The sequence below is a fragment of the Alligator sinensis genome, unplaced genomic scaffold (assembly GCF_000455745.1).
Source record: "Alligator sinensis unplaced genomic scaffold, ASM45574v1 scaffold86_1, whole genome shotgun sequence".
NCBI lineage: Eukaryota > Metazoa > Chordata > Crocodylia > Alligatoridae > Alligator > Alligator sinensis.
In genome coordinates, this window is record NW_005841971.1 from 2920583 (window position 1) to 2947098 (window position 26516).

Consider the following 26516-nt stretch of genomic DNA (forward strand, 5'->3'; position numbering starts at 1 on the left):
GGTGGAGACTTGCTCCTGAAAGGCAGTTTATCTTACTCAGTACAAGGCATATTGAAACTTCAGAAAACAGCTGGAATTTTTAGTAGTGTTTAGTGTTTTGACTCATGCTCTCCCTGAAGTCCGTGGTGACACTCCCATTGATTGCAGCAGCAGCAAAAGCAAGACAACAGTGGATTTAAAAATCCAAATCAACATTATGTAGTGTATAACAGAAAATTCTAGGTTTACCTCACTTCTGGTCACCATTTTGATAACACCAGCTAGATCTGGACATTTTTTCTCTCCCTTTCCTCCCCACTCCAAAAAGCAGCTGAGCTATTTTGTCCTAATTTAAAGAAGAAGATACATTTCAGAAGCTTTTGGCATGGATACTGTGATAGGATATATATATATATATATATATATTTTTTTTTTTTTACTCTTCTGTTTTTCAATGCACTTGGAATACCCCTTTTACCATGAGCTTTCCAACAAACAGCACTGTATGTTAAATAAAAGACAGGGTGGAGTTTTTGGTACTCTGCAAACAAGACAAGCCTGACTCCTACCCTGCTTCTCTCTAATTGCTGAGTAAGCATGGTGATCTCCTGTAAACTTTCTCGAAGGAGGGACTGACGGATGAAGTTATTAGCAGTTGAAGGAAGTGATGCATTGAAGTCAGCAGGCTGAACGAGCTGGTGATACCTTTGTATTTTCTTTGAATCAGATGGCAGGACAGTGTGGCACCTTATAGACTCATTCATTTAGAAATGCATGAACTTAGGGGCTGTGAATGGATTTGTAGGGAGCAGCTGTAATAAAAAGAAAGGAATAAGGTTATTTAAATACAAAGTAAGATACAAAGGATACAAAACTAGCAGTACTAATTTTTTTGTGTCATATCCTGTGCACCAATTTACACTGCTGCTGTTACCTATGCTAAAATAGCTGTTACCTAGACATAAAATAGCGCAGGTATGTACAGTTGGGCTGCAATCATTCCTTTGATCACACTGTAGACATAACCATAGTAGAGAGACAGGGAATGTAGAAGAACAGGCTGGTGCAGAAATTAAGTTGGTCTGCTTGTCTGTCCAGCAGCTTCAACACACATCCTTCCTTCAGCCTTGCTGCAGTAATGAAAAGAACTGTGGAGGACTGTAACTTTAGTGAGTGAAGCACAGAACTATATGGCATGGTGCCACTGCTGTAGCCACCTAAAGTGGACCTGTCCCATCAGATCCTTTAAAAATTCAGCATTTCCACATGTTCAGTCTTGATAGTGACTTGGTATGCAAGAGGAAAATATTTTACTAAAGATTTGTCCTGCAGGTTCGTAAGAGGGGGTCAATTAAATCAGCAACTGTGTGAGCTTGTGGGGCAGGAGTATTTAACTCTTTCTATTGACTGATGCTGATAACCTTTCTGCATCCCATGTATTTACTGATATTTGATCTTGCACAGCAAAGCATTTTTAAAATTCTTTCAGTCAACTAGATCACAAAGTAAGGCAGTGCTCTTCTTTAGAGAAAAGCCAAGAGGTAGTAGAACAGGTAACTCCTCTACCTGTATGTGTAAGTGTGCATCTCTATACATTATTTATCTTGTATAATAGGAAATGGCTTTAAATTCTGACTGCAGCTGCAAATCTGGATATCAGACTTTCTCAGGGGGACATGTATTTTTGCAAATTAAGGAAGGATTTGAACTAAAATATAACCCCTGCATTAAGACTTTATGAACAGAAGGGTTAAAGTGTGTGTCTTGTAGAAACTAGATATTTGCAAGACTGCAGTGCACGCCCTACTCTTCTCCCTCCCCCAGAAATGCAGTAAGTTAGCATCTCATCCCTAGCTTGAGATAGAAAGGAGTAACACTCAAGCTATCTAGACATCCATTCATACACAAATCAAACCTGTCAGGAGCCATGGTTTGAAGTGGCAAGTGCTGCTGCTTGAGTAATGCACTGTGGGTACAACAGCTCCAGCACTTCAGCAGCATATCCTTTCAGTCCATGTAGTTCAAGGGTTTTGCAGTATTGACCAGTTTTTAATTGAGCTAAGATAGCTTGTGCAAAATAAATCAGGTATACTATCTTGGCTGATTGTTGCAGTAAAGAGGACTCCTTATCCACTGCAGTTAATAATTGTAAGTATTAATAGGAATTTTTAATTTGGCAACTGGTTTATATGGACCTAATTATAGTATTTTAGGGTTTTCTATAAAGTCTTTTTTTCCTGAAGTTTTACTAATATAGCTTTATAAATAAACTAGTAGTTGCTGTAAAAAAGCAGCAGTGCAGCTGGTTCTCCTCCCTTCGAGAAGACTTGCCACCAGTGGTTTGCATCCGGTTTAGGAACAAATTTCTTTGTCATCGCCTCTGTTTAGGTCTCAACCTTAGCGCTGCATACTAAAACCTGAAGCAAGCTGTGGAGTCAAGCTAGAAAATATCCTTTGTTCTTTTCTTATGCCAATGTGTGAATGTTGTAATTGTTTAAGTGTATTTTGGCTTTATTTTTTCCCCCACGTTGCAAAGTCAAGGCCTTGGTTTAAAAAACATTTTTAGTAAGTGGTTGGTTGAAATTCCTTACAGTCCAGCCTCTGTAGAGTTGTAAATAAGGCAGAATTTTTACTGTGGAGTTTGTAAGCATTCACTAGAATTGCCATGGCAATTACTTCTACAAATTCTTTTGCAAGGCCTGCGTTATTGTCACTTGTGAGCAAATTACCGGGGGGGGGGGGTGAAGTTCCTATGCAAACCATGTAGATTTGAAACTCCACTCTAATTACTAGTACCACAAGAACTAGGTCAAAGTGGTAATCTTTTGTTGTACATAGGACTATCTAATAAAGCTTGAAAAGAGATCATTTCCCATCAGTTCCAAATAGGTGGCCTGTTTTAAAGCTTCACATAACAATATGTTGTCAGTGAATTTTTTAACGAGAAAAACAGTAGTTACTAAATGCATTCAACATAGAATTTTGGTATTTGTTCTAAGAAATAGATGCTTGTAAACTCGGCAAAGATGGTATTGTTTTGCATTGCATTTTTATATAATTTTAAGAGCATTTTAAAAATCTTGCACTCTGGGGGAAAAATGTGCTAACAAGTCTTCCTTTCTTCCCCCCCCCACCCTTAGGTGAATCTGGATTGGGAAAATCAACATTAATCAACTCTCTGTTCTTAACAGACTTATATTCCCCAGAGTATCCAGGTCCTTCACATAGAATTAAAAAGACTGTACAGGTATGTATAGGTTAATTTTTTGTTTGTGAATTCCAAAATATTGCTAATTTTGTGACAATATTTTGTTCTCTGAACCTATTAATCTTCTTGACTTTCACATTTTTCCCTTCAAAAAGTCAGTACCTTGCACATCAATAAATGATCTTTACTATTTGGCTAGTATCATTGCCAACTGTGGGGTTAAATCTCGCAGGTGGCCAACAGTCTTGCCATAACATTTTTATGCAGTTAGGCCCCTCTATCCTTCAGTCATTCCAGATGTCCCTGTTCAACAGCAGGAAACTGTAGGGCAGAACTTTCTTAAATGTCTAAATTTTCAATCAATATTGGGATGATAAATACTTTGGAATTTTTTCTATTATTTCCTTAAGTTACAATTCTTGAACACTTTTTTTTCCTGTTTCTAGTTGTTGTTTTTTAAATAGGCATTTTGTTTGTCTTGACTTGTCCCATTCTACAACTCCAAACCATTATCCCCATATTTTTACCCTCTTTTTGCCGTCCATAAGAATTCAGTTGTCTGTTTCACATGTTCATTTTTGACAAACTGAAGTTGAAGCCGTCATATCAAATAGTAAGAAAAATGTTCAAGGAACTGTGTTTCTATGCATTTTATAATTTTCCTGGAGAATTAAATTTCTGTAAAATGTAGCCTTGATGAAATATAGGAGTCGGGTTTGAAATACTAGTTGCAGATTTCAAGTTCTGTGCATAGAATAGTGCACATATATTCTGTTAAAAGATGAGACATTTTAATATAAGAAAATAGTTTCTGTGTTTATAGAAATATTTTAAATATGCACTAGAAGATCTAAGTCAGGATCTTAGTCTTTTTAAAAGAATTGAACTGACAGAGTTTCATGAAGCTTGTAGTGACGTTCTGTAATTTGTATCCTTTGTAATAATCATAGAATTGTAGAAAATTTGGGGTTGGAAGGGACCTCAGGAAGTCATCTAGTCAAACCCCCTGCTTTATATAAATTATGTAGAGTTTCAAATTGCCTATTTTAAAGACTTGTATCATGCAGTAATATTGTTTCAAAACACCAGTATGCAGTTGGCTAAATTTACGAATTAGGAAGCTATTTGCTTGAGTAGAGAAAATGCCAAGGTAGAAGTATGCTTACATTTAAAGGTTTTTGTTCAAGGGTAATTACCAATTAGGATTTTTTTTGTCTGCTTTGTTTGGATCAGCTTAACCAGTTATTCTATAAAGTGGTATAGTAACTTAAATAACATTTTCCCTTTTGGACGCTTAGATTTGGTAGAGCTAAAAGGCTAATAAGTAGAAAATATTTCCTAGTGTGTTTATTTCCAGTAATAGAACTAGCTTTCTCACAAGTACTTTAGCATTAGTTTATTTAGTATAGCCATCTTAATATTAAAAAATGTCCGATGTAGCTAACATAATCTTGGGAAGAAGTAGGGTAATGTTTTCCTACCATACACTAATAACGCACTTTCTTTTAATCACACAAGTTTTCAATGCAGTAGAATATTAGTACGTTTTACATAAAAAGATATTTTAAAAATTGAAACATTTCAGGTTTGACTTGCAGGTTCAAAAATAAGGACTCTGGCAGAACTTTAAGCACAACTGTTTTAGCTGGCTGGTTTCAGGATAAACCTCAAAGAAATAATTATTCCATGAACATACATTTTATTTTATCTTTGTTTCCTTGTAAATAGGTAAAGAAATGCTTCATTCATTAGAAACTTTGAAACTGACTCCTATTTAGTTTTATAAAATCCAATGTAATGTTGTAAAATAGATCAATGTGACCTGATTAACTAAAGTGCATGGGAAAATGACCATTTGGAATAGATTTGTTAAGAAAAGTTTTAAATTCCAGGACAAGAACTAATTTGTTTTCCATGAATCCCTTGGGAATACTTGTAAAGCCAGATGATAGGATACAGTTGGACTCTAACTGTGAATGACACTAGTTTACAGTTGTTTTCTGGATCTCTTCCAGATGTTGCTGCTTTCTGCAGATTTGACCATGTATGGACACACAGTCATTTAGGTCATGAAAGAAACAAGCTGCGTGGCAGGTTTTTAATATTGATCTTCAGCTAGTTGCTCTTATCAGAAGAATGAGCATGCTTGAAGTGGGCAGGGTTTGACTGTTCCGGTTTCATGTTTAGATGTCCGTGTTCCACATTTCAGAAACATAGTTATGCAGACCCTAAATGCAAAGGGGTCTACAAGTTTATCCACTCTAGCCTTTTCCACATATCACAAGTCACATCAGTTCCTCACTTTCCCTTCCCCTCTCCCCCCGCAACACTTTGTAATATTTTTGTTTTTCAGAGCTAAAGGGCTTATTGAGGTTAACAGTTGTTGAGGTTTCCTTGGCAGCAAGGATTTTTATAGCTTTTTTTGTGAGGTTTTTTCAAATGAGAGAGAGAGAACACAAGTGAGAGAACTCTCTCAGTATCTTACTTATGGACAACTTTTTCATTTTACTTAATACTTTCTTTGAAGTTTTTTGCCTTCAAGGCTTATTTTTAAATAACCTTTATCCATTTGTTAGAATATCTCACTTCTTTACACCATGATGCCAGTCATTGCAATTTCTTACAACATACTTCAGGTGTGGTACACAACAGTGTATTGTCATTTGCACTTAGACAGGTGTTAAAGACTGTTGTGAAATATTTATATGACCCATCCCTTAAAACCATGAACCTTTTAATTATGGCAGAAGGCCCATCCAAGTAGTAACTGGTCAGAAGGCTCACTCATGTAGTAAGATGGGGATTTCTATCATGCTTGTTACCGAGGTTTCTTGAAAGTGGTAGTCCCCCGAAAAGTTGTACTAAAGGGTTAGGGACAGACATTGCACATAAACTAGTTTAAGTGATCAGAAACTGGTTTAAACTTGTAACAGAACAGATGTTCAGTGCACATAAACTAGTTTGAAAATGGCTGAAACTGATTTGAGATAAACTTGGTTGAATGTAGTATCAGACTTAACTGATTTGTCTCAAACCAATTTACATAATGTCTGTCCCAGACCCCTTGCTGGTTTAAGATAAACCAGGCACCCCCAGCATCCCGGCATGCTCTCTGGGCTGGGCAGGGTTCTCTGCTCCACAGCAGGGCTGTCCCCTCCCCTCTGCTCCCGGGCTGGAGCTCCCGCAGAAACTGCAGCCACAGCAGGGTCTGCCTAGTTTTCCCGTGCCCTACTCCCCGCTTGCTGCTTAAGCAGGAATCCCTCTCTCCCTCCAGTCTCCCACAGCATGGACCCCAGCCCTATGGACCCTAGGCATGTGGTATGCTTGCTAATGCCAAGAGGTGTCTGTGTGTGTCTCCAATTTCACTGGGACAGGCAGACAGAACAGTGACTACTTAGGGCTTTTTGGAGCTAATCAACAGGTCAGCTGGTAAGCTGTTTTAGAAGAGTTTGAACTAATGGAGTAAGGCTATTGTTTTGCTGATGGGGTGATAAACAATGTTATCATTCCCACCCCCCCGCTGGCTTGCTCGCCTGTCAGTTTGCTGCAGACAGTATAAAGAATCAGGGAGAGGGAAATTGAAAAACTCCGTATCATCAGCAGATGCATGCACAACAAGGCCCCCCCCTTCCATTGCCTGAGCGTGCTAGCAGGGGGCTGGCAACACTCATGCCCCTTTAGCAGCCAGCAGGGAAAAGCCTGGGATGGTGCAGACAAACCTCCCTAATTGGAGGTCCTGCCTGGGCCTGGCCACACCCCCCTTCAGCTCATCACTTTGCAAGGGAAGGGAGGGCTGCTGTACCGCCCCCTGGCCTCTAGTATGAGCCACTGCAGACATGTGCCTGAATTTCCTCAGTCCAGAGAGAATGTTTGTCCAGTTACCAAACGGTTCAGCCTTGCCAGGTTAAACTAACCTGCAAAGATTGAATCAATTCAGGCTCAGGCTTTTTGAATGTCTGTCCCTAGCCAAGAAGTTGGATTGGGCTGTAGGTGTGAATCGGAAGGTATAGAGAATGTTTTATACATAAAAACAGATGCATGGGATTAGTGTGCTAAAACAGTAGTTTATGGCCCCCTTTTTGTAAGTAAAGGACCCGAGGGCTTGCAAGACTTTGATACTCTTATTTTTAAAGCAATGTTGGAAAAATTCTGCCAACTGCAAAATAAATACTATAACCCTTTGAAAAATACTGGATACATGGGTATGTGGATGGAGGGAAATGTGTACATATGCATGCACTCTAATTTCAGAACCTTTGCATTAACCAAGTATCCAAATATTACTAATTCAAAACGTAGAGGCTATGCAGGATATCCTGTACATTTTGCGTTACTGATATATTGATATCTGGATTCTTCAACCTCCTGCAATGTCTTGCTAAACTACAGTCAATATTACTGATATTGATAAGTATCTGTTTTTTAACTAGTAAATTGGTACATAGTTATACTGTGTGCAGTTTGGACTTTTAAAAATAATTATAAGCCAATGCGAATATTAAATTGTCTTCATTCACTTTAATACTTTTGTATTTTATGTAAAAGCTTAAAACTCAGGTGAGATGGGCAGAATGATTCTTTGCATCTAGCATTTGGTTTCAAAGCTCCTCAGGTTTAAAATTGTGTTGATTTGTATCTTTTTGTATTCCAAAGACTCTCTTAATACTACAGCATCACATACTTTTTACACAAGACAAATGTTCATTATCCCTGTGAGACAGACAGTTTGGGATAGTGTGTATTAAAAACCTGATACCAGTAGGATTCTTCTTTTTACTTTAATTTAAAATGGGTGTTGTCATAGTTTTGTTATAACTATTAAGAATTTATACCCTTTGAATCTTATAGGTTGAACAGGCAAAGGTTTTAATCAAAGAAGGCGGTGTTCAGTTACTACTAACAATAGTTGACACACCAGGATTTGGAGATGCAGTTGATAATAGTAATTGGTAAGAAACTACCTTATGTTCTCTCAAAATATTTTTGAATGGTGGTGTCTTTTTGAGATCTTTTAGTACCCTAACTCATTTTAAGATACCAGTATTTCAATTTAAGCTGGAAGGTAATCTTCTTTAAAAAAATGAGCAAACTTTAAAATTGTCATTTCCCCTGGTTCTGTAGACTTTACTTTGAGGTCTGGGTCTCCTGTTGCTATTTGTAATATACAGGGCTGGTTTGGGTTCACCGTTTCGCTAATAAAAAAACCAAAAAACTAAAGCCAGCAGAATCTTTAGGTCTTTTGCATAATCATAACTGTGGTGGCACAAGATTTATAATCCTTTAGCAGCCTTTAAAGAGTATCCCTTAAGTGTTCAATTTAATATTACTATGCTGTGAAGTGTTCAATTTAATACTATTAGAGTAGATAATTGTGTGTTAAAAGGTTTTTCCAGTAGACATGCAGATTTATGGTTTACAGCTATGTTGCTTAGTTTGAATGATCATTTAAAAAGTAACCCTTCATTCTTTTTCATTGTGTTTCCATTATATACTACCTAAAGTGTTTTAGTTTCATATTGGACTGTTTTGTAGTTCTGTGCAGTGTACATAATTGCGGTTTGAAATCTCGTTGACTTCAGGGACAACTCTTGACCTAGCTTTCTAGGTCTCAGGAGTCTACTAGTTGCCCTTCTAATAGCTTCATTACTTGAAAGCTTTTCAGCAATATTTGTCTAGTTCAATACTGACTTTTTAAATTGGTCTCTTTGACAGATATTTTAGCAGAAAGTGTCATATATTTTTGGCACAGCTATTATGTAAATCACAAACTGGTTTTTATTGCGTGTGTGAGGTAACTTAATATTTTTATTTATGTACACTCTGCAGTTGGCAGCCTGTTATTGACTACATTGACAGTAAGTTTGAAGACTACCTGAATGCAGAATCTCGTGTCAACCGACGTCAGATGCCAGACAATAGGGTGCAGTGTTGTTTATACTTCATTGCTCCTTCAGGACATGGGTCAGTAATTTACTGTTTTAATGTATCTTTTTCTTTTAACTTTATCTAAAATACATATCCAGACTCTGACATTCCTCAGATATGCAAAGCTCCGGATCAGGATGTTTTCAGCATATGGACTACAGGCCATGTTTAATTTCATACACTAATTTAATTTGGCTTGTCAAACGCTAGATAACCAGACTGGTAATAAATCAGAATGTCAGGAAACAGGAACACACAAGAGTCACCAAGAAAAATGTTGGCATTTGTTAACATTTGTATATTTTTCATTCCCCTAATGCCACTTGTGTTTCAGTTATTTATTGTGTTGCAATGACTTTGCAACATTGCAAGAAGGGCCACCCGCATGATCAGGGGGCAGCAGGGCAGGCCCTATGAGGAGAAGCTGAGGGACCTGAACCTGTTCAGCCTCCAAAAGAGAAGGCTGAGAGAGGGGATCTAGTGGCAGTCTACAAACTAGTCAAGGGGGACCAACAGGCATTGGGATAGTCTCTGTTCCCCCGAGCACTCCCGGGAGTTACAAGAAACAATGGACACAAGCTAGCAGAGGGTAGTTTCAGGCTAGACATTAGGAGGTGCTATTTCACTGTCAAGGCAGCTAGGACCTGGAACCAACTTCCAAAAGAAGTGGTACTGGCTCCTACCCTGGGAGTCTTTAAAAAAAGGCTGGATGAACATCTGGCCAGGGTCATTTGACCCCAGTACTCTTTCCTGCCACGGCAGGTGGTCGAATTAGATGATCTCCTCAGGTCCCTTCCGACCGTACCAACTATGAAACTATGACTTATTAAAAACCTGAGCTGTAGAAAATGGTTCTTGAATTTGACCAGTCATTTTTTCTTTGTTTTAAATTAATGATAAACAGAAGGGGGGAAAAAAGAATGTGCACTAATATTAAAGTCTTTTTGACTTTCTATAATTAAACTAGGACCAATTTAGTTTTGGTTCTGATGTAAAAATCTTGCTCTAGTTCACAGTTAACACTATGCCAGTTCCCACACCTTCAACTCATGTTTAACTTGGTGAGACCTCTCTCTAGTGGGGGAGAGAGAGAATTGCATTTTTTTTAAGTGTACTAAATCAGGTCATGTTATATTTGAAATCAGGGTTACACAGCAATTTATTATAGTATTACTGCTTTGGTTCGTGGAAGATATTTTTTCTTGCCTGATAAATTTATGCCTTGAAAACCAGAAAGAGGAGAAAAACTGGCTTTGTTACACTATGGATGAAGCATATGAAGACATTTTGAGGGACAGAGACATTTCTGAGTAGTATTTATTTGGCAGTGGAGAATACTAGTTATGAGCCGGTCAGAGCCCTACTTTGGTTTCTGACTGTGCCATCAAAATTGTGGACTGGAGTTATTGTTATTATTTGAAAATAAATTAACCTTTTTTGGTCATTGCTCTCTAACCCCTTGACAGTAGTTTTTTGTAGAAAACCTGTTGATCTTTATGCTATAGACACTTGATAGCTGTTCTCATATGCAGTTTTGCTTTCAAGTGTGAAAGCCTGAAGCTGAAACTTTTTGTGTTGAATAAGACTACAGTTTAACTGAAGTAAAAATTATAGAAATCATTTAGATGAATCCTACCTCATTGATTGAAAGTGATGGGCTAGATTCTAAAAGGTATTTTAGGCAGCTTGGGTTGAAATTGGGAGCAATAGGCATCTGAATAACTATTTATTTATTTATTTATTTATTTATTTATTTATTTTTATTTGGCCTTTCCTTCTCAAATTGTTAACTTGTTTCTGTATATTGTTGGTTACCAGTGGAAGTTTTGCTATCAATGAGAAGTGTTTTAAAAAAACACAAATTTAGAAGCAAATGTGAAAACAAGTAAATGCTTCAGGTATTGGAAAAAAACCACAGATTCCATTTTAATTTGCAGGATTAAAGGCTGAAGTAATGTTTATCTACTTGAAGGCGTATGCCTGACAATGACTAAATAAACTAGCATTCTTGGGGAAGAAATGATAAAGTCGACTAAGTAATTTGAATTCCATTTCTTAATGGAATAAACAGATCCAAAATACTGTTGAATTCAGGAGGATAAATGTCAGAGAAATTAAAATAGTTGTAGCCTATTTATCTCTTATTTCCTGTTTTAGGATACTGTCTTGTCTGCTAAAGATCATTACTTGCTTCCGACTTAGTTTTTATGGTGTTGCAGCCTCTCATCTGGTTTCCTGTGCTTACAGTAGCTCATATAGCTGTCACTATCAAGTGGAATGCATTTGTCTCTTCCTGAATAGCACAATGTCATTTGCAGTGTGTAAAAGCATTTGTAGACTAGGTCTCTTTCCTTTTGCCTTTTGAATTTTTTTTTTTTAATTGAAAACTTAACCTAAGTGGTAGGCACTTACATGAAAAAAAATTAAACCCAAGATGGAATGCCAGCCCATGAAAGAGATAAGCAGAAGGAGAGCTAGTTCCTTCCTAAGACCATCACTGTCTTTTCAATCAATACCATCAGAAATCTTGACAAACTAAGTAATCTTTACAGCATTTTCTAGAGCAGGGGTAAGCAACCCTCAGCACACGTGCCAGAGTATTAGGGGTGTGCGAAATGGGCTGTATTCAATTCTGATTCAGCCTGAATTGGGGACAGAGATTCGATTTGTTGATTCGGATCACTGTCCCCAATTCGATTTAGCCAAATCTGAAGATTCAATGGTGATTTGGAGAATCAGCAATTTGTCCATTGACACAGCTTTAAATGTTTTTTTTTCTACGTACCTTGAGGTACTAGGCACAGGTGAACACTGTGGTAGTGGGGTGGATGGTGTGCCCCACAGGAGGCCCCCTGCATGCTCGGTGGTGAACTCGGAAGTGGACCAGAAGTACTTCCAGTTCACTTCCGGGCCCTGTGCTGAGTGTGTGAGGGACCCCACATCCCCCTTGCTCAGCAGTTAGCCGCAGGGGGACCCTAGGTGCCCCCCCCAGGCCCAGGAGGCATCAGTTGCTGATCCGGGGGGCTGGGGGAGGGGGTTCCTGCATGCTCCACCATGGACTCGGATGTACTTCTGATCCATTTCTGGGCTCCACTGCCAAGCACGGTAGTCGACCCCCCCCCCCCCCGCCCCCCTCCCCCCCCCCCCCCGACTTCCGTGGGATGCTCCATCTGCCCCAGCATCTTGGCGTTCAGGAGCCACCTGGTACCTCGAGGTATGTAGAAAAAGGCTTAAAGCTGTGTCTGTCCAAATCATCGACTATCTCCGAATTGATTCAGGGGGTTCCGATTCAATTAGGAGAGATTAAAGGGTCTCCCGATTCAATTCAGATTCGGAGATTCGGCTGCCAAATCAAATCGGCGACCGAAGCTTCGCACAGCCCTACAGAGCATGGCATGTGAAGGAAGCCATTTTGCTCAGCACACCATAGCCAACTCAGGCTCTGGGCAGGCTCCTGCTGCTGGCCACTGGCAGTGGAGCCTTGGCTGCTCGTAACAGGCAGTGGGAAGGCTGCAAGCAGCTATGCTGGGGTCTGTGGAGCCCTGCCAGCTGCAGGTGCACACATGCCTCAGTGGACAGCAGGGAGAGGCTAGGGCTGCACTGCCACACAACGATTGGGTCCCTCATGAGTCCCATACCATCTGCCCCTGGCACGCCAATCGCCCCTGACAAATCGAGATTGCAGGGTTTTTGGCACTGTGCCCAAAAATGTTGCCAACCCCTGTTGTAGAGTTTAACAGATTGAGTCAATCCTAACCTAAAGGGTTAAGATTAAGTTTTCTGGCTTGCATCTGTCATAGAAAACTGTTTCATCAACCTCTCACTTCCAAATCATGGTGTTGATAGCTTGAGTAATTGTGATGCTTCAGTTGTTAACTGCAGTTGCAAACATCTTTTTCAGTGTGTTTCTCTCGCATTCATTTTTTTGTGCTTGGGTTTTTGGGGATAAACCTATTAAGTTGGACTCTTAGCCAAATGGGCTTTTAAAACTTGGAACTTTTCAATATGCATTGATTTTTGTTTAATGGAAATTTAATTTTAATGATGTTTTTCTACTGCACTTTTTTTAGCACTAGCTGCTATTTATAAAAGTTTGTGTGTGGAACTAAATAACTTTCCACAACAGTTTTTAAGTGGATTAAGGCACAGAGTCCTTAATCTTTTCAGAGAAGTTCAGGCTCTTATAGTATTTTACAATATTTTAGTCATCACTAGCATGTGTGATGATAACACTGACAAAATGAGGTTTCTGCATTTGCCTTAGGAATAAACAGCCTCCATTTCTCATAGATAAAAAATTACAAGGCAAGTTTACACAGCCTTTCTCTGGTTTGAAAGAAAATTGAATGCAGTTCTTGGTAGACTTGTTTATATACTTGACTGTTCTTACTGGCTGTCTTGGCCTCTGATAGATCAGATTTCAGGCTAATTAATTTGACTTCACACCCTAAGGTTTGTCCCTCTAAAGCAGTGGTTCTCCACCTTTTTAGACTCAACTTCTGTGAATTGTGTCACCCTGTTTCAAAATTTGATATAGACTTATTACAGTGTTTACCTCCTCGCAGAGGGGCCATCCAAGGAGAGCCTGAGCCTGCCCCTATCTACCCGTCTTCTCACACCTCATTTATCTCCTCATGCTTCCTGAGGCACCCCTCAGAGGATCTCTCAGTACTCCAGGGCCCCTGGAACCTGATTGAGAATCCCTGTTCTAGAGAGAATTGAGTGGGTTTTTTGATGAAATGAAGAAGCTTGTATTACCCTAGCTAATACTGTGTGTATTCAGCATATAAGCAATCGTTTTCCAGATCTGACAATATATTCCCCAAATATCCTTAATTAATTTAATTTTGGGAGAGGAATTTAAACTACTGATACAGTTGCAACTAGATCTCTTGACCACTACTTGGTCAAATTCCAGTATGGTGCTCATATTTGAGCTTGTTTATTGAAGCCTTAGATGTACATCTAATGCATATCTGGGTAATACATCCTTCCAAGATGCATTCAGGTAGTGTGTTTAATCTTTAGACTTCTGGTTTTATTTTTGTCCTAATGTCTCAGTTCTCTATTTTTTTAAAATACCTTAATATTGAAACATCAAAGCGCAGACTAAAGGAAAATGGATATTAACCTGTATCATAATACCAGACTGTTGTACTTTGAAAAATCATTCAATTGAAGAATTTGATACTGTGTTCTTGATACTTGACTTCCATCATCCTTCACTTTTCCACAGCTAAAACTAACTCAATTGTAATTTGTCAGGAAACATTTGTAATTGGAAAAATATATATATTTAACCATTAAATGTTTCTCCTCGTATTCCAGATAAACAAAAGTAGAGGACCACTAATGCCCACTGCTAGGACTTTGGTCAAGAACAGGCTTAGATTCTGAGCTCTGCAAATTCTGCCAACATCCATTAAGAAAAGGAGCCATTCATTTCAATTGCTCTAACTCAGCCCTTGGATGGACTGTAGGAATAGCCTTGAGAAGTCAAGGCCAAGGGGAAAAAAACTGTAATTTTAGTTTTGTCAGTGTCTGTGTATCTCATTTTATATATACGCGTGTGTGTTTACAGTTAAATGAAAAGGGCCAGTTCTCTATCTCCCTGTGTGCGTATTGTCCCTTTTCAGTTGCATTAGTTTATTGAAAGACTATCAAAGGGATCATTTGACCTGGAAGACTCTTATTGTTTGGTATTAAAAAAATGAGATTCTGGATAACAAGACTAGTTACTTAGTGTGATGTCTTTCCTCAACTGGTCTCACATAAGTGCTTCAGAATACATTTAAAATGCTTTAACAAATATTTTTCCATCAGATGTTCTTAAAGGTTTGGAGTTAAAGGTTAAGATTATCCAGTAAATTCTGTAATTTTGCATGCCAATAGTAGGCAATTTTTAGAAAATAATTTTATAGTGTATCACAGTGGTCCAGGAAATATGTGAAAAGCAAAATTGTTGCTTTTATTGTGCATTGCATTTGATACCTTGTCTAAGCCTATCCTAAGCATGCAGTTAGTGCAAAATAATTTTAGCAGGTTTATAATTGGATTGGATGAGCTTGTTCGTGGGTATTTATAAATTTCTGCCACAATAACATTTAAGAATGAATGCATGGTGAGATAAGACAGCCGGCTTTTGGAGTTGGGTTGGGCTGAGCTTCTGTACAAAGGGAATCACTTCACTTCATAGGTATATCTAGCTAGAAGAGACGTGCTAATCGGTTGTGTCCAAGCCAGTAACAAGATTATCTCTTTGTGATTACCAGTCTCTGTGTTGGTGTTAGCACAAGTCATGGGGTGGTTATGGAAAAGAATGAAAATTAGTTTGATGTAGTAAATTACCTTCTTGCTTTACATTTGCCAGGGGTTTTTTTGCTTGTGGTGATGGGGTTCCAGGATTTGAACAAGCAATGATATTTTTAAAGTTCTATTTGAAGCTATTTGGTAAAAACAAGATGCACATGTATGCACTCTGGAATTGGCCTTCTGGTATCTAACTCCTCAAAAAATTAACTTGATGTTGTTTTGCAAAGAATATAATTGAGTACTTTAAAATTTATAGACTTGGACTTTAAGATCCTTTTAATCTGCTTTTCTGTAGCATTGTCAGGAAAGCTGCAGCCCATATGTTGCACATACAGAAATATGCAGTTGAATTCCAGTGTATCCTTTTTTCTGGCTCCAGAATTTGTTAGATCACTGAACTGAAAAATATCTAAGACTACCATTTCTAGCGTCTGTTCTTCCAGTAAGTCATCGCTTTCCAGAATGAGGAGCAGAACCCTCTGTAGTGGGGACAGAGGATTTGTACATTTAGATGAGTGGGTTTTCAGCTCCACATGATAAAATTGAAGAGGTTGATGTTTTTTGGATGTCCCTTGTGGGAAAACACTGCTTCCAAAAATTTAGGAAATACTAAAGCAAACTATGAACATAACTTTCTAAGGAGTCGATGTTTAGTATGTAGCTTGTCTCTGACAGTGCTTTTCTTTATCTTTATTTATTTATTTTTTTTTAAATAGCATCAAGCTTTGCAGCATGTCTAGGCCAGCATGAGGAATATAATTTAACATTTTTTTTTTGGTAGGGGAGCTCTTTTTATACACGTGTCTAGGAGAAGTCAAATAATGGAGAAACACTTGATGACTGTAATGAGGTGAAGGGATTGGGGGCAGAAACCCAGCTGCAGTGGGGTTAAAAAGATACTAGCCTGTGCAAGTACCAGTTCTGTAAAGAACAAAGAAATTAAAGTTATAGCATTTATGTACACAGAAGCATGACTTTCATTCAGAAATTTTATTATTAAGTAAAGGCTGAAGTCGCCTACTTGTCAAGGCAGTCTTTCCAGTGCCCAATATCTTAGTGAAAGACTTTTTATTTTATTTTTGTATGTTTCTATTTGGCAAATAGCTTCCATGTTTGTGGAGGTGAAAAAACCATTTTCTGTAGTCTGAGAGCTGTATTAGGATTGTTGTTTTCAGTTATTCCATAGGTGAAGGCATATCATGTAGGTTTCACAGCTCCTATTTTGAGAAGAGTCTGTAAACAAATGAGCACAATTTTCTGACATGATCTTCCTCACATGTAAGTGAGGACAGAAAATGGACTTCAACGCTGGCTCCTACCAGCTGAGTTAATGCGCATCTCCATTGGGCACCAGTATTGGGGCTTGGTCTTTCTTACAGACCAACTGCAGGAAGATTCTTGTGATCACATATGTGAACAGACTTAACTTCCAGTCAACAGAGTAGCAGTGTGTTAACCTTTTAATGACATTAACTTATGGCATATTGCTGTAATACCATGTAATGTTAACAGAGTTCTTATAGTAGATACAAACAGTGAATTTCATTCTAAACTAGGTGCCACCAGTAAATCTCTTGAGTAGTTATGTGGACAGCATAATATGTTTATTAACAAGTCTTTGCTTAAATAATTATTTTGCAAGGTTTTGCTTTTGTTTTTCAGACTTAAACCTTTGGATATTGAGTTTATGAAGCGCTTGCATGAAAAAGTGAATATCATTCCACTTATTGCCAAAGCAGACACACTTACGCCAGAGGAATGCCAACAGTTTAAGAAACAGGTTAGTTATTTACTGTCTGGCTTGATTTATGGCATAGGTTTCCATGGAGGTTTAACTTTTCATACAGTGAAGATTTAAACCCTGAAGCAACACCCTGAAACAGAAGAACTGAGTCATTTTCTATTTCTAATTTTAAATATAATTCTTGGTGGAATTTACCTTACTACTTGCCCCAAGGGGAGAAATATTAATAGTGCAATATGATTCAAGACAAATTGGGCCTGTTTGCTAATTTTTGTCTGTTAAATGTAAAAGTCCGAAAGGGAGTTCTAGACATAGAACAAAGTGACAAGCTGCTAGTATTTAAATTTGACTCTGTTTACTCATGCATAACATCTCTCCCCCCCCCCCCCCCCCCAAATGGAAATTGCTGCACGGCTTAAGGAAATATAGAGACCAGAGGGGTGAATCCTGGAGAAGTTAAACTTCCCCTTGAGCTGAGTGGGAAGCCAGTGATACCTGCCAGGTCAGCTGAGGGGCCCAGGTAATTTGGCTCCATCAGGATAAGGCCCTCAGCTAACTCAGTACATGCTGCTGGGTGCCTGCCTGGCTAAAGAAAAGAGGGACAGTTTGTTTCAGCTATAATTGCCTGCTGAGTCAGCTGAGAGCCAATTCTGTTGGATGTGAACTTCCTATCACTTTTTCTCTTCTTGAATTGGGTTAGCTGCCAGTTATGCCTGCAGCATCCTGCAGCTGGAAGGTTTAACAGAGCAGCCACAGGTTTTTTCCCCCCCATATTATAGCTGCCTGTTTCCCCTGAAGAAATATGGTACTTGTTGACATTTTCAAAGAGATTTTTTTTTTCCCCCTCGTGTTGGCTTTCAAAAACAAAGTGAGTGTCTTATTTAGGGAGGTGTGGCGTGTGAGAGAATATGGTATTATGTTGCATTTCCATGGCTTGGAGTGTGCACTTTTACATAAAGGGGAAAGGAAGAAGGAAATCTGTTGTTGCTTTATCCTGAAATTTTCGCCACACTTTTGCAAACACTTTCATACTGTGCCTACTACTGCCCAGTCACAAACTGTAAGATCTGTTGAGCTTATTTGGATGGCGATACTGCTTCAACCTGATCTGGGTTACCAACAAGAGTAGAAGTGGGAAGAAGCTTTTTTTGTGATTTATCTTTTTGGATCAACAGTATTGTTCAGAGAAATGTTGGACAAGGTTTTGGGTACAAAGCGGTGTGAAGGGTACTTCACGCCTGAAAGGTTTATCCAACAAGATTGATCTAATTGGATCAACCAACTTTCGGGCCCAAAGCACCCTTTACACAGATTTGTGTCCAAAAGCCTGTTCAACATCTCTCCAGAATTTATAGTTGGTCCAATAAAAGAGTTCTGGCCTCCCTCCCCACATAATAGGTCTCTTTTCTCTTTTTCCATATTCTGGAAGGTCTTAGCTACAGCAGCATTCCAACCCTACAAGGAATAGAAGGAATAGTTACAGTAGGAACTTGAATCTTTGAATTTAAATAAGTGGAACTTAAACATACTTGACACTTCTGGAAAAGAATCTAGGGTCTTTCAAAATGCAATGGGATGTTGGCTCTTCAGTTCAAGCTGTAATTAACATTCAGATCTGGAGGTGCTAAGAATTAATTTAAAGGACTGTGATTGGATTACAGAAGTCAGATTAGAAACCAGTCAACTCACCAGGAAAATGGGGGGTGGAGGGGAGGAAGAGGGACCAATTTACAGCAAGAAGTAAAATAATGAAAAGGCAGTAAAGCATGCACTAACTGTTTGCTTGTTCGTTTGGTTAATTGTTTTTTTAGTAACCTAACATTTTCACCTTTTAGATAATGAAAGAAATCCAAGAGCACAAAATTAAAATATATGAATTTCCAGAAACAGATGATGAAGAAGAAAACAAAATTGTTAAAAAGATAAAGGTAGATAATTATTGCATTTTGAAATGCACTCTTCCTAACTAAATGGCTTCCACTTTTTTTTCTTTTTTTGAGATGTCCAATGTTAATTTTGAAACTGCATGGACAGTTCATAATAGCTTTTTTCCAGTCTTGTATCAAACTTTTTTAGAGAGTTATTACTTTGGTGGGGGAAAGAATTATTAAATTTGGAGCTAGGAAGACCTTTCATTTTCACAAGGTAAGCAAAACAAGTAGCTCAGATAAAAGTTATTTTGGTGAAAACCTTCCGAACTTGGGGGGAACGAAGCAGAGTTAAAGCTAAGGGGAAGATGTCTGAAGGTTTAACTTGTAAGCTCCTTTTAGATATTTTTTCTCTTGGGGTTTTGGTTGCTGGTATATAAATGTGAGTTTTTCTGCTAAGAATGAGAACCTGAAGTTACCATCTTTGATGGAGAACAACTAAAAAGTTATGGCTATAAGAGCTAGTCAAAATAACAGATCATAGTAGTTGATGGAAATACATAATTGCTATAGAGGTTGATAAACATTCAGTGGTAATACAGATTCATGCATAATGATTGGCTGGCAGCTACTGTTTTTAATTAACTTTTATATTGTACAGTTTATAAAATACCTGGTTTTGTAAATCTCTGTAAGAAATTATCATAATTCAGAGAATTGCAGAGGTGGCTACATCATGATAAAATTGGTTAAGTATCAGTAATAGTGGAAGTGTTGTTTCATTTTGGAAGGACTATACAATAAAGACTAACTTTTATCCTAGATAAGGCTTACACTAGAAATGTACTGCTATTGAAAAGCAATACTTTACTTTGTAGGATCGTTTACCTCTTGCTGTGGTAGGTAGTAACACAATCATTGAAGTCAATGGCAAGAGAGTCAGAGGAAGGCAGTATCCTTGGGGTGTTGCAGAAGGTAAGGATTTTTCTTATTTGTAGCACTATTATTCCATGAATGTATTAGGAACTACTACAACATACATAGTTGTAATAACTTTTTTGCTTTTATACTATTGGAGGGGATTTATTCCATAATATGAAAAACAAGGAGTATGATTTTTATTTATTTTTCTCCTATTGAGTGTGGGAGTGAGGAGTACAGCCTCTGAATTAGAACTTCCTAGACCTTGAATGTTGGAAGCTGCAAGTTTGAGAGAAACAGTGGTGGGGAAAAACCCCCTAGTCGTACCCAGTTCACTCTCCCTTCCAGCATCCACTCTCTCCCACTGTGTGACACAAGATACTGGGCAAGATTGGACCTATGATCTAACCCAGTAAATGACTCTTCTTATATTCTTCTGCACTACTGTATAAAAATGTATCCTTTGCATCAAAATATTTACTATTTTATTTTGATGCATTTCCACCAGAAAATGTAAGAAACCTTGCTAATTTTTTTTCTGAGGTAGCTTGTGTAAAAGTCTCATTTGCCAGCTTTAGACCAAATTGCATTTGTTTATGTAGGTTCATGGAGGATTCTCCTAGCAGGAACTGTAATTAGACTGCAGCATGTACTTTAATTTTAATTCATACATTGTTGTACATAAAACAAGCTGATGCTTAAAGTTAATCCTTTACAGGTACTTGTGATGCTTCTATTTTGTCAGTATTTAAAAAAAAAAATCCAGATGATTTATTGAACAAATTAATTTTCCTAGCTGCTTGGTTCCAGGAGTTTTCCTGTTAGGGATGCTACTTTACCCATTTAGAGTAAATGCAATTTTTTTTTTTTTTTGTTTTCATCAGAATATATATAATATATATTTTTTCCTGTTTAACTTCAAGGTTAAGCATATTTGAGGTTATTTCACAATGAAACACATGCTTCAATTTAACAGGTCAAATGCTAGTCTACAGTTATAACATTTCATTAAAATTTAATATTTTTATTGCAAGTAGAAAAAGATGGTTTACCACTTTAGATGTTTGAAGATCAACAGATTTTCTTCAACATAATTATTTAATGCCATTTACTTGCTACGTGTATTACATGAAAAATCAGGTATGCACAAAGACTAAAACACTGCCTTTGCTAAATAACACTGTTCTGAAGGCTTATTCTCTGCCTAGTGTGATTGCAGCCTATTTGAAACAACCATCCCAAACTCTTCCTAGATAACTGTGCTATCAGTGAACTTTATAGCGAATGAAAATAACGCATTAAAAAAGACAAAAATATAGCTAACTGCAATGCAATGTGATGTAACACTAAATAACAGAAGAGCACTGTGCATGTAAATACTTTTAAAGGAAATGCTATAGCTCTTTAAAGTACATGTGACAGGAAATGGGGTTTGGCATAAAGTAAAAAGCAGCTGCACAGCGTTTAAGGCTCTTGCTTTAGCATTTTTGAAATATACAAATTTACTTTCAGACAAACATCTGTAAATGTCAGTTGATGCTCTTATCTCTGAGACTTGTCATTCAGCTACAGAGAACCTCTTGATGTGTTTCACAAGACCACACCACCTGTTGCTAGAATGATCAGAGAACTAATGTTATCCTGGGAGCATGATTTCATACAATACATAAATGGACTGTCGTAGCAGGAACTTGAAAATTCCTATCTGTGGCGTAAAATAACCACGGATTAAAGAAGTTGAATGGAATAATACTGAATTTGCCCTTTGTGTTAATTTCTTCACTCCCTGTAATTCCATGTCTCACTCCCATCCCCCTTTTTATTTTGGGGACTTCCTACAACCTGCTACTCGTTCCTCTCCTATTCAAGGGACTTTGTGCATGCCTTTTGTAACTACTGAGCTGCTACATACCAAAGGGTTTTGTGTAGTCTTATTTCCATCCCTCATTTGTTTATAACATTGGAGCCCCTTTAAATTCCTCCATCAAATTCATTTGGAAAGCTCTGCTCACTTTCTCCACTAAACTCATTAATTGTATGCTGTTGCACAGTCAGTGCATTTAAGTGGTAAGATGAACATCTGTTTTGTTTGTGTGATTGTAAAGTTCTTACAAGTTGGGTTTACAATACAGACTGGTTAGTATGGTCCTTGAGCAGCATAGGAGCACTTCCCTTGTGGCAGGACTTAGCAAAATATTTGTGCTTTTTATTTCATTAGTTATTTAGTTTATTTTACTAACAGGAGATAATTTTGCTCTACTTGCTGTGGACTACAATTTGTCACTATGGCTATGGCCACAGGTATACTTGGCTGGTATAACATATAATATTCCTATAGTGGCAAAAGAGTTCTAGCAATAAGCATGGTCTGGCGTGAAAGGTATAAAACTTTAAGAAAGATACAGGATTCTCAATAGGAATTAAAAGGAAATGCATAGGAGATGCTAGTAAATATCTTCTCTCTGTGTTTTGACATTTAAGATACTGATGTCTCAGTATACATTTACCTTTATTTCTGCAGTTGAAAACGGTGAGCACTGTGACTTCACAATTCTAAGAAACATGTTAATAAGGTAAGTGGCTTATAAGCAATATTATACATAGCTTTTGTAAAGGGTTTTAGTTGAATATCAGAGAGAGTGGAAGCTACAGTCTCTATTACTATAGGCTGTCTTTAAAAAAAATAAAATGAAATAAAATACAAATATTCAAGTGCTTGCGTTCCCATACATGTGTAGTCTATAATATAAAAATATAAATAAATTCCTTTTACAGGAATATGTATACCTCCTGCACCCAAGTTGCAGAATTTTTGTAGTAGTCCCTATAATTATGGCCCATGCCTCCAACTCAAGACATGAAAGCTAAGAGACCTACCCTACCTTTCCTCAGTTCCTCCTTGCTGCTTGCATTTCAAGCGAGAGCTTCACCTGTTGCCTATAGTTTATGAACAGTAATATATACACAAATGTATTCTTTTAAAATATTTTTGCATGGGAAAAATATTATTGTTTTCTTGACCTCACTCATAGGTTTTATCCGACACCTTACTCTGGTGCAGAAAACTCAAGGCTTCAGTACAGCCCCTCTTGTGAGGATGTTATGCACACAAGTGATATGGGTGCTAAAGAGTTTTAGTTTGTCTTGGGGAGAAGAATATGTGAAAGAAACATGCAACATCTGCAAGTTTTTCAGAAAAGAAGCCCAATCTCTCAAATGATTTAATGGAAAAATCATTGTGGATCATCTCTGAATCCGAGTACCCAAACAATGAAACACAGGAATTTCTCGCCTAAAAGGATTGTCAGTACCTTTTCCACACTGGCTGCATTCTGAGACGAGGTGTCATTTCCCTTAACTTGAACCTTTCTCTGAGGTATTCAGGCCTTCTCCTTTGTACTGAAAGAGAGGGTGTCCAATCCTCAGATCCTTCATCCAGTACTTGAAAAGGCTATACTAGGCATTATCTAGGTTCCAGCCTAGTTCCAACTTTCTCATGGTCCTTGGTACCAGTTGGGATGCCCTTCAGTACCTATTTGTTTGTAAACCTTGACACTGACCTCAGTACTATCTTTGTTGCCAGTTTCAGGACTGTGCATCTTTATCAGTAGTAACTGCAACTTACACTACACTATCTTCTACGCTATCTGAACCATTGCACCGCTGTTTGAAGACACTTCATATTTCCTCATTGAATTTAAATTTCACAGAGAGACTTCTCTGTCGTGCTACAAGACATCATTCTGGTCATGCAGGATTGATGAGGCCTTAACTGAGACCAGTTAGGATGTATAATATCGGAAGTTTTGTTTGTAGACCTTAGGCTTCAGTGCAGAGTGCAAAGGTTTTGTTTTTTCCCATGCTTGTGGGCTGATTACTGCGTTGGGCCAGGAAGGAATTTTTTTCTTTCCTTCTTATTTATAGGTTAGGGTTAGGGGTTCTTTTTCCACTTTCCTCAGAAGCAGTTGGTGTTGGCTGCCAGCAGTGCTGGCATTTTGATTGGATGCTTTTGCTGAGATTTAAAAAATCTGGACACTTCTGGTTAGAAGTGTTTTGCTCCTCCACGGGGGGGTCAGACCAATTGCACCACTGGGATCAGGAAAGAATTTTATGCCAGGGTCAGACCAGCTTGAGCTGTAGGGCTTTTTGCCCTCTTCTATAGTGGGAGGGCTTGGTGCTCTACCTTGCATCCAAGGGCAACACATAGGGGGTGCACAGGGGTTCACGTGCACCCCCTTTCAGGCCGCGCTTCCTGTTTAGCTGGTGGGTAGGCGGGAGCACCTCCTGCGAGCACCGGCCAGAGAGCGGGGCTGCTAGCAAAAGCGGCCATGCCGTTTCCAGAAGTGGCCGTGGGAGTTCCAGAAGCGGCGCAGCCACTTTTTCAGTGAGTGATATCAGCTGCTGGGGGGATTCCCCCTTCCCCTTCTGTCACTGACTGGTGTCGGGGGGGCATGTGCTCCCCCCCCCCCCCCCCCCCCCAGACGCCCCCACACCCCACCGGGGGGGGGACGTGCCCCCCCCCCCCCCCCCGACTCAAGAGGCACCAGATACCCATGCTTGCATCTCAAGTGTATTTTTAAAGAAATCTATTGCTTGTTCTTGCAGCAGGAAGATATTGACAGTTCCTTTGTTTCCGTCACTTTACCTGTAGCAAGTTAGGGTTTGTGTTGTGTTTTAGGCATTGTGCCTGATAGTTGCATGAAAGAGCCCAGCAGGCCATATTTGATGCCTGGCCCATGTGTTTAACTCATCAGTGAGAAACATTTGTTTAACAATTACTCTTTGACAGCTTAGCTTTACTCCAAAGGCTTTTCTTCATATTACTGAAATTTATATTTTGGATATTTGTTTCATGAGCCTTTATCTTGGAAACTTGGCTGCTAATATATGATGCCCAGCAACTAAAAGAAAAAGCTTGCATTGCTGCATCATCTCCTGAGAAATGTTTATAAGCATTTTAAATGTAAAATTACTACTTGACTAAAGAGCATTATTTCATATCAATTCTCATTTACAAGTTCTTACAAAAATGAATGTTTTGTAGATGGTTTGTGATACTAAGTGGAACCCTGCAGATTTGCAGTGTTGTACGATGCAAGATAGTGTCCATTTTCTATGACTGCTGTCATTCAAACTTCTAAATGGAGGAATAAAAGTCTTTGTTAAGAAAAATATCTGGCCTTAAATGTATATTGGCGTTATGCATATTGATTAGTATTTGAATTAGTTGCTTAAGATTTAAGAATTACCGTGTTCACTTGAATATAAGACAAGGTCCCCCAGGAACTGGTTTTGTAGATCATTCGGTTTTTCATATTTATGAAGTCTGCTGACATCTTACTCTTGCTTTCACAGAACTCACATGCAGGACCTGAAGGATGTCACTAACAATGTACATTATGAGAACTACAGGAGCAGAAAACTGGCAGCTGTTACATACAATGGAGTGGACAACAACAAAAACAAAGGGCAGCTAACAAAGTAAGTGCTCATTAAAGTTGCATTGCCCTTTTGATTCACCATTTTGTATATTTTTGTTGTTGTTGTTTTCAGTCATTTGCCCCAGTTACTAAAGGCTAGTCTGAATACAGTCGTCTGAATGTTTTGCTTAATTAAAACGTAGGTTTTAGGCTTATTGAGTTGACAGGTTTGTACTATCTTAACTGGCCTCGGTTAAGCTTGGGCAACTTTGGCATGTAGACAAGCCATAAGTTTAATGTTTCACCTCTGCATCTTGTTTCAAACATCACCATTTGACAGTGTTTAGATGTCAGGGCTTCTGTTCCTTGGTACAGATTGCCAGTGGCATTATTTGTGCTTTGGACCTGCATGCTCATTATATTTTGAAGAACAGGTGAATTCATTTATCATTGTGCTTTGTAACGTTTAAAAATAAGGCACGTTTTTCTCCTAATCTTCTTTAGGGGTTATTGAGCTCTCTCACCTGGCAGGAAGGTTGTAATTCTGCATGGGGGTAATTTTTTTTTTTTTTTTTTAATCTCCATACCTTTTGAAATGTAGGAGCAAATATGGTATTACAGCCCAAAGTAGCCTGGCAGCAAAGCATTTTCCTCAGCATGATTCCATTTACGATCCCACTTCCTCAGCATGGCCCCTCACTTCCAACCTGCAGCGTGCCGTCCCCCACCAAATGCCCTGTCCCCTCCCCCTGCAGGTGGCGCAGCCGGAGCAGAGCCCATGGCGATGGGGGCTGGATGCAGACTGCAGGCTTGGGGCTTCCTGACCTCTCCTCTGCACTGGTGGTGCAGAGTTGTGCCCCACACTACTGCCAGGTGGGCAGATGGTGCCTTGCCATGGTGGTATGACTGGCATCAGGCTCCCAGTAGTGTCACTGAGCCTCCCCACCCTGTTCTGCTGCATGGCCCTGGGGAGAGGGCAGCAGGGCAAGGAACCCTGAGCCCGCAGCAGGTAAATCTGCATCTGCCCCCTCCCTGTGCACAAATTGGGCGGGGGGGGAGAGCACATGCCTTCCTGCCACCTCCTGGACAAATTGCCCATGGCTCCATCCTACTCCCCCCAGCTGGGCCCTGCATTCCTG

General features: G+C 38.8%; 1 protein-coding gene across 3 annotated transcripts in view; it reads left to right on the top strand.

The window, feature by feature from the left end:
- Positions 1-26516, top strand: part of SEPT7 (septin 7) — a 96256-nt gene that overhangs the window by 50146 nt on the left and 19594 nt on the right. For all 3 annotated transcript variants that reach the window (XM_025200557.1, XM_025200556.1, XM_025200558.1), the window contains exons 4-11: positions 3120-3226; positions 8036-8136; positions 9014-9148; positions 17087-17204; positions 19004-19096; positions 19915-20011; positions 22479-22530; positions 25313-25438. In XM_025200557.1, coding sequence (XP_025056342.1) covers positions 3120-3226; positions 8036-8136; positions 9014-9148; positions 17087-17204; positions 19004-19096; positions 19915-20011; positions 22479-22530; positions 25313-25438 — 829 coding nt within the window. The remainder of the gene's footprint in view (positions 1-3119; positions 3227-8035; positions 8137-9013; positions 9149-17086; positions 17205-19003; positions 19097-19914; positions 20012-22478; positions 22531-25312; positions 25439-26516) is intronic.